This window comes from Dendrobium catenatum, unplaced genomic scaffold, assembly GCF_001605985.2.
Source record: "Dendrobium catenatum unplaced genomic scaffold, ASM160598v2 original_scaffold_191864, whole genome shotgun sequence".
NCBI classification, from domain to species: domain Eukaryota; kingdom Viridiplantae; phylum Streptophyta; class Magnoliopsida; order Asparagales; family Orchidaceae; genus Dendrobium; species Dendrobium catenatum.
Genome location: NW_021510282.1, coordinates 1 through 8505, shown reverse-complemented (window position 1 = coordinate 8505; position 8505 = coordinate 1). Strand labels below are relative to the sequence as shown.

Genomic DNA, 8505 nt, shown 5'->3' with positions numbered 1-8505 from the left:
AATTTATATTAAAATTAATATAATTGAAAAAAAAATATAAAACACTAATTTCATTAAAGTCAAAGTATTGAAATTCATTTTAAATTAAAACTCCCCCATGCAGATAATAACAAAATAATCAAATTAAACCAACAAATTTCTTATGCACAAACCATTGACAAAAGAAAACATGTACTCAACAATCATATATTAACAATGCAGAGATCAGATGCAGAATATAGTCCGAAGACTAATCAAAATGCATCTCATCAGCGATACGGAGCAATACCGAGCCGCAATACCGACAAAAGGGGAGAAGGGCGTATTCTGCTTGATCTCCGGATAACACCCGGTGTCCACAGAATAATTAATCCAAAAAAACCAAAAAAAAAAAGCCTTAACTTCATGCAAATTATTCATAACATTACTTCATAAAAGATAATATTACAGACCTCACGCCAGAAGATAGCTTCTCTTCTCAGTTCTCTTATTTAGATCTTATTACTTTCTCATACATATATATTATGAAGCCTTCTTAAAACCCTTCAACAACTTCCATAATAGACTCCCTTAATGGCTTCTCATGCTTCCCTCCTTCCTCCCTCTCAGTCTCCCTCTCCCTCTCGCTTGGCCCCGCCAGGAAAACCTCCTCCTCTTGCCCTCTCAACACCTCATCCACCATTTTCGCCGGCACTCCAAACGCCAGTTCCTTCGCCTCCTCCTGCAGCTCACTCAATATATTGTTCTTCCCTGCAATAAAAACCAGCTCATTGTTCTCTGCTCGAACCTCAAAACACACAATCTGAAGGTTCTGTTCTTTGCTGGCAACAATGGCTGTTGGGTGACCAGGTGGGCTGACGAAGACAGAGCCTTCTGATAGCAGAGAGCTCACTCTTCTGTAACGTCGCCCAGTTTCAGCTTCCGGCTGGCGCCATGGTTCTGCTTCTTTGTGCTCTCTCCTGCTCTGTCTGAGCCAATTATCCTTTTCTTCAGGGCTGATTATTTCCACGTAGCCGCTTCCTTTCACAACCACCGCTATCTTGAAAGCTCTTGTGTTGATGAAAGGAGCTAACATTGATCCCTGTTGTTTATTACAAATACATTAAAATCAAATTTGTTTATGCAATTTATCATGAAACTGTAAAATTCTTTATAAAGTTTTTCCTGCTTACACGGCTGATGTCAGTGTAGGAGACTCTGGCGTTAAGATCTTTGAGCTCATCGTAGTCATTCTTGTCAGCCTCATAAAGTTGGCCTCTGCGGTTTTTATAGCTTGGCTGTTTGTTCAACAAGTTAAAAGGCCTCTTAGATCTGATAAAAGGCCAAGGACCACTTTCTGATCTGGAGGAATGCTGGGCTATGGCTCTAATCTTCTCTTCTGGAGCTTTAATTATTGCCTCGCTCCTTTGACTTGCAAAGAATTGATGCAACCGATCTCTTCTTGTCTAATCAATTGAATCGATCATACCAAATCAGAACAATCATTAAACGTATAATTTCTATTATAATAACAATTATTTTTTCAATTCTCAGCATGAAAATTCTTGAGATTGAGGCATCCCAACAGCTTTCTTGCGGCTTCGTAAAGCCATATTTTGATGCAAAAATTAAATTTTTTTACTAAAAATTGCTTTAAGAAACAGTAAAAAAAGCCGGCGCAAACAAATCCTAAAATGCATGTTGTATAATAAGTTATAATTACATTCAGAGCAGCCTCCAGAAGTTCAATGCTGAAGCTCTGGTAGTATGACTCTGCCTCCTGATCTCCACCAGCACTGTAGAACACCTGCACACAGAATCAACCAATTTCAGTCATCTCAAAGCTACAAGCCAGTATATAATATATATATTTATATATATTGCAGTACCTGGACTCTGCCTGGATTTCCAACAGGTTGTAGAAGCTTGGCAACTTTGAGCTTTTGATTCTTGCTCTTATTGATCAGATATATAATGCTGCCAGCCCAAACCCTTATGATGTCTCCTTTCTCAAGAATATGGGACTCCCTACTCCCCTCATGCAATAAGGCAATAGCTCCCTCACCTTAACCACCACCAATATATCAAAATTTTTATGAAATGTCAAAATAAGCTGCAACACAATGAACAGAGTGGAGAAGTTATTAATACCTTCAACAACATAGAAAATGGAGTCTGCGTCAAGATGTGTTGGCACGACAAAAGTGAGAGGCTCAGTCTCAAGGTAGTCAATCCTATAGTTTTCAATCCCTTGAAGCAAAGGAGACAATTCAGGGAAGGGCTTTAGCACCTTAACTTTTCCTTGCTCAGATCTCACTAAATACTCAAAGCTCTCTTCGCCAAAGACGTAAGGATTATTCCCTCCCTTTTGCCACTCCTGCTTCTCTCTAAGGTCGTAGCTTTGGTCATGGTGGGAAGCAGTGGAGGTGGAAAAGAAGGAGAAGGTGAGGAGGGAGAGGAGGAGAAGAAGACAAAGTTCTGGTTTCTTCATCTTTGATTTCTTGATCAGTTTTTGTGGGTTGGTGAAGTGAAGGAGTGAAGATGAAGTTGATTTATAGCAGTGAAGGGGAAAGATACGTAGGTAATAATGTGGCGACTAGACTCTGCATGCATGGATGAGTGGATAGGCTTTTTTACACGTGTGAGAATGCATGGATTTGTGTTAGCACGTGTGTAGTGTCTAGCATGGCATATTGGCATGTAGTTCTCTTCATTGTTTTGCAAGAAGATAATTTTTCTATTAACAAACAAAAAATTAGTTTGCTTCAACAAGCGAGTCAAGCTCAAGCCTAAAACTTTTTAAGAGCTGAGTTCGAGCTCAATAAGAACTAAACAAGCACAACTCGATTAAGTCGATACTCGACTCATTTAAATCTCTAATAGAGAGTGGAAGGGAATTCAATAAAATATTATCCTCTAAATTTAATTAGAATAATTCCTATTTGGAATAATTTGTATTTCTTTTCCACCAAAGCAAACAACCACTTAAATAATATTTTTAAACTTTTAAATACATATAAGTTTAAATTATTTATGTTATAAAAAAGTAATTAAAATTGAAACAAAATTATCGAAATTTTTTAATTGAAAAGTTTACCATAAGACCCAATAAATATTTGAAGTTCAAAGTTTGAAAAGCAGAGGACCCCGTCCATCAATGTATCCCATTGCATCAAATAGGCTTCTCATTGGGCCCAATAACGGCCCAATGGCAAATCCTCAATGAAGGTCGATCCATTCGACTTCGTTGTGCGATACGGTGTGCGCACGTGCATGTTTCTGTAAATTGTCCCCCAATTCTTATCTTCCCCAAAAAAAAAAAAAAAAATCAATTCCCAAAAATAATATAAAATTTACTAATGTTGATTAACCGATATAAAGCTAAGCCCAATGTTGTTAATGGCTAATTAAAGGTTTCATTTGGAAAAAAATCTTTAGTCTTTTTTTAGTGTTTCATACAATAATTTTTTAATACAATTTTTTTTAATTAACAAAAAAGGTAACGACAAAAATTGTCACAAATAAAATCCAAACTTTCATATGGGATAGTCTTTGGTCAAAAGTTTTCCTAAATAGGGGCTTCATGTGATGCCCCAGAAATCAATAGTGAAAGGATTCGTATTATACTATCTGACATTCTGACGTTAAACTATCTACATTCAGTGTGCCTTGCTCGTACCTGAAAATACTTTAACTCAACATTATAATGAGCTTACATAAGTGACCCAGCAGTCACCAAAGCCTACCCTATACCAAAGCTGAATATATGCGTAAATGCATCTCGGGGCGATGCTATCAAGGTATGACAGGATAAGCAACGTTCACAACCAAGTTCAATCTCAATGGCTCTATCATTGAATGGTCTATGCAATGGCTGTGGAAGTAATCCCGTATAAATGATAGATTACGTCATAGTCTAATTGCTTGTCACACAACGGTTAAATCAACAGATCAGTAGTCAAATAATCAATACAGCGGTAAAATATCCCATAATAGCAATTTACGTCCTCAACATCAAATCAGTACCATAGTGTTTGCACTGGAAAGAGCCGAGTTGCGAATATGTCTACCATCGTGTAAGCAGTGCTATGTCTGCGCATTTCCTAATCACTATTCAGTTACTCACTTTAAACTCGTGGGTCGTCAGTCAATTCGTGTGTATCTTATATCATCTGTCAATCAATTGTAGGAATGTCTTATGAGTTGCAACTAATAGCAATCGCAATGCATCAATTAATTCAATTAAAAGACTCGTGTCAGGAACGTATTCTTGCAAATCAGTCAATCCAAATATTCAATACAATTTACTCAAATCAATATTACAATATTCAATGGACACTACGACAGCTCCAAGTAATGACGACGCTACGATTGCTACAAGTAGGGAAATCATCTCAGATCAATAGAGCACTTTCCAATCAATGATGATCTATTCATCAGGGAAATCCAGGTGGGTTCGAAACAGACTCGAATCAACTCAGATAAATCAAGGCTCTACCAAGTGAAAAACAAATCATACTACCACAATTGACTGAGTCCAATCATGCTGGCGTTAATGAAAATCAATCAACCGAGAATAGCTCTCTATATACACGACAATTCTATCTGTTCTGGAACGATTAAATACGAAATCTCACACTCAAACTAAGTTCTCTGGCAAAGCCAACAATCCATTCAATCAATCAAGCATTCCGATAAAATCAGGTACCGATCTCTAAAGTAACAAATTGTAATAATTAGTGTGCAGTCAATAGCATGTCCCGGATCTGCGTAACTCCAAATAATAGATAGAGTACACAATTATGTCAATAATGTAAAAAGCATAATCTAGGCAATATCGAACTGATGACGAAGTGTCACCCACTGACTCGCTTATCTAATATATTCCATTTATAATTCTATCTTATTATCCATCAAACATCAAGTAAAAACAGGTTACCTTCAACTATTGAAAAGGAAGTGCATAAAAGAGGATTATTATTAATTTATGCTTAAGCACAAGGAGATATGCAGCCTCTTTTGGTGATAGGGAAAATTTTTAAGCAAAAATTTAGTGCTATAATCTCTTCTGTACTATAATCATTACGCTGAAGTCCCATATCAAAGTCAATATCGGTTTAGCCCTATGCAAGCAAGGTACGAAGGTATCTATTGAATCAAAGTAACATCAAAAATTCCTATCTCTTATCAATATCGGTGCCGAAGAACAATAGTGACTTGTTGGTAAAATACCAGCCGTCCTGCTCTTTGATCTCATGGCCAACGATGTGGATCTTGGAGCTGGTATATCTTATTGAAGTCTTAAAATACCCTAAAATCATACATTGGCCACAGCAACCTCATGATTCATCCAATGTCAAATTTAATCGTACTACAAACCATAAGTAGTAGTCCTGGGATTCTGGATGCTCAAATCAATCAATGAAATCAAGAATCTTGTACGGAAAACAGTAAAATGCGATCAAGAGGATCTAACTACCAGCAGATATCGTATTAAAATCACGAGTAAATCACGTCAATCTTACACTCAATACACGCGTTAAACATCGGATATATTCTTAATACTATAATAGTGAGACTATATAAAGATGCAACTGGCTATGTTGTGTTCGTGGAATGCATTTTTAAAGTGATTGGGCCTGTATTGTATAGATATAGCCATTATACGTTGTTTCAATCGAATAAGAGTCGTCACTCTTTTTGCCCTAGCTCGGCAATATGTATATGTCCATAATTATTTGGGTCATTCTCTTAAACTCTTTATGACATTGAAACGAACATGCGTTGGTATATCGAATGATCTTTCTATGGTTTTAAAGGAAAGGCCCGGTTGCGGAGGAGTATGGCGATTTGAGGGAGCCCGAAGACCATGAGGCCTTGTAACAGGATCGAATCATTTATCTTTTTTCCAACCAACGTTCAACCAGGTTTTCCACTTGTAAGTGATATTTCTAGGGTAGAGTTTAAGTAGTCAGATTAGTTCATATTGTCAAGAATCAATGTCGAGTATTCAAATACGAATAATAAAGATGAATAATCAATATTAAAGTTAATCTAGTAGGAACAGGAGCAGATACATAGCGAAATCGAATAGCATGCCACAAATGTGCAATTCAAGAAAGATCTTATGCGGGAAGTATTCGGGAAAAATCTTTGAAATCGATATGAAAAAGCGAGGCCAGGGGTAAGTGAACAGGGCAGAGTTCTGTCAAATGTTAGCACAAAAATCCTGCAAAAAATCCGACAAATTCCAAATTTCTCCAAGATGGATCACAAGAAGAAGGAAAAAAGATGAAGGAAATATCCACGACATATAATACAGAGGGATATTTAATCTCTTCTATAGAAAAACCAAATCAAATCAAGTCCTGATATTTTTTATTTCACGAATTAAAAAGCGCGTGCGTTAGACATCCTAAGTCACGTAGCCTGGCTGCATGCTGGGAGTACAAATCGTGGCGAAAAGAAATCAAACGCCAATCTGGCGTTTGAAGTGTTGTACAAAATCAGTCGCATATCGATATACATACTAAAAGTGGTGCGGTGAAAGTTGAGATGGATCAAGATCGAGAAAGATCATGTCCTAAAATTCAGACTACGCCAAAACACAAAACTAGTGCACAACTCGGATGCAAAACACAATATATGCTTGAAAACGAGAGAAAATAGGTGAGATGCTCGAGCTCTTACCACGAGATCTACGAGCACTTTCCCAAACAGATCGACGTCGGAGAACACACAAGCGGTGTCCGCGTGGGGCTCCGAAACCAAAGCTTTCGGCGTCTTTTTCCCTTTCTCTGTTCGTCTCTCCTCAATAATATACTGGTTTGATAAAAAAGTGAATAATCTTAGTTCTCTATCGTCTTCAGAAAACGAGGTCTTGATTTTTTACAGTGTATGATCATTAGTTTGTCGATCGGCCTGGTAGTGACGGAAAAATGAGGATGTAGTGGGTTCCGTCGCACCAAATCGTTATCCCAGTAACTATTCAGATACCTATATATAATATTACGAATTATCGTCCTGGACGTTCTTCAGAAGCTTTTTGCAGGACGAATAATTTTACTGAACAGTACAGAGGCACTGACTGATTTCTTCATTACTATCGTCATTTTATTCCGGACGATATCCTGGGTGGAAATAATTATCCATATGACTAATAATAGTAGTAACAGTAAGGGAACAGGGGTCTTCACACGTTACATTGAAGCAGCGTTCTATATTTATTGCTTTTTAGCACTTTTATTATAATATAAAAAAAATTCAATTGAATTTTAAAATAATTTTGTAACTAAATTTTTTTTTAAAGTGACTAGTATATAACTTATTCTACAAACCAAGCCAAATGCTACAAAGATATGTAATTAATCCCCCCTCAGTGTATAACTTTTCTATGAGTATTAATGTTTAATGTATTTGTTGAAATGCAAGCAGGAAGATCTGAGAGATCTTACTTGCAAGAGATAGAGAGGGAAGAGGGGAGGAGGAGAGCCAATATCAAGAAATCAATATATTCTGTCTTTTACAGTTTTATTATAAGACTACTTTGATACCCTCTCCATGACCTAAAACAAATTAAAGTTATCCTGTAGTGAGTGAATAAGCTTGCCTACCCTCTCAATAGCCTACACAAAAATGCTTGCCATTTTTACTAGCCATACAAAGGAGCAAACCCTTAAACTAAAGAAACAATCGCCTAAGAAATCCTCATGGATCAAATAGTCATCCCAACAAATTCTAAATACCATGCTCTTAAAGAAAGCCACTTATAGCAAATTAATGTATGCATATATGTTGCATATATGTTTTTTAATTCGATATCTAACCACAGTAGTGATACTGGCTGCTCGATACGATTCTCATTGAATTTTTCATTTAGCAGTAGCTATATTAAAACATATTATTCTGATTAAAGCTTCTGCATAAAGAATAGCTTCATTTAGAAACAGCCAAATTTTCAAGTTCAATAATTTTTTTTTAATCTTAGAACAAAAATTTTCAAGTCAATAATTTTTTTTAAAAAAAATTCTAAAAGTTAAAAACCCTTATCTCTATAATCAAGATAACCTGAATTTAGTATTTTAAGCAAAGTTCACATTGAGGTCAAAATTAGTACCTTTTTGGTCGATGTTTGCTGTACGGACGATCATTGTTATCGCACTACAAAACACAATAGTTTTGGTCCCAACATAGGGCTCAATACACATTTTTTTTCTTCATGTATTGATTTGTGCGAAATATTTTGTGGCTAAGCATAAACTAAAATCTTTATGTATTCATTAGCTCCCTCATTTAATTATTAATTAGAATTTCAATTAAGACAGCATCATTTTGACGAGAGGTAGAAATCGTTGAAGAGATAGGTCAAAGTATTCTTATAGTCAAATGAAAATTTTAAAAAGGAAAAAAGAATCAGATGGGCTCTTATTCATCATTTTTGAGACCTAATCTTCAACTAATAATTCATAAAAGATTATAAAATATGATACTCTGGTATTCCTGGATTTAGAAGGAAAATGTATATATGATAAAATGATATATTTAGAA

The 8505-nt window shown here is 36.0% G+C and overlaps 1 protein-coding gene across 1 annotated transcript; it reads right to left on the bottom strand.

Moving 5' to 3' along the window:
* Positions 1 to 514: 514 nt before the first annotated feature.
* LOC110100186 (globulin-1 S allele) lies at positions 515 to 2449 on the bottom strand. Its single transcript, XM_020827610.2, has 5 exons — positions 2110 to 2449; positions 1848 to 2023; positions 1682 to 1765; positions 1152 to 1424; positions 515 to 1060 (listed from the first exon to the last, which is right to left on the bottom strand). The coding sequence occupies exons 1-5, from the start codon at positions 2447 to 2449 to the stop codon at positions 515 to 517; spliced, it is 1419 nt and encodes a 472-aa protein (XP_020683269.2).
* Positions 2450 to 8505: the final 6056 nt, after the last annotated feature.

Coding starts and splice junctions, on each gene's coding strand:
- LOC110100186 (XM_020827610.2), bottom strand. CDS start 2,449: ATGAAGAAACCAGAACTTTGTCTTCTTCTCCTCCTCTCCCTCCTCACC. Junction 2,024..2,109: donor CATTTTCTATGTTGTTGAAG/GTATTAATAACT, acceptor GTGGTGGTTAAG/GTGAGGGAGCTATTGCCTTA. Junction 1,766..1,847: donor GAAATCCAGGCAGAGTCCAG/GTACTGCAATAT, acceptor TTCTGTGTGCAG/GTGTTCTACAGTGCTGGTGG.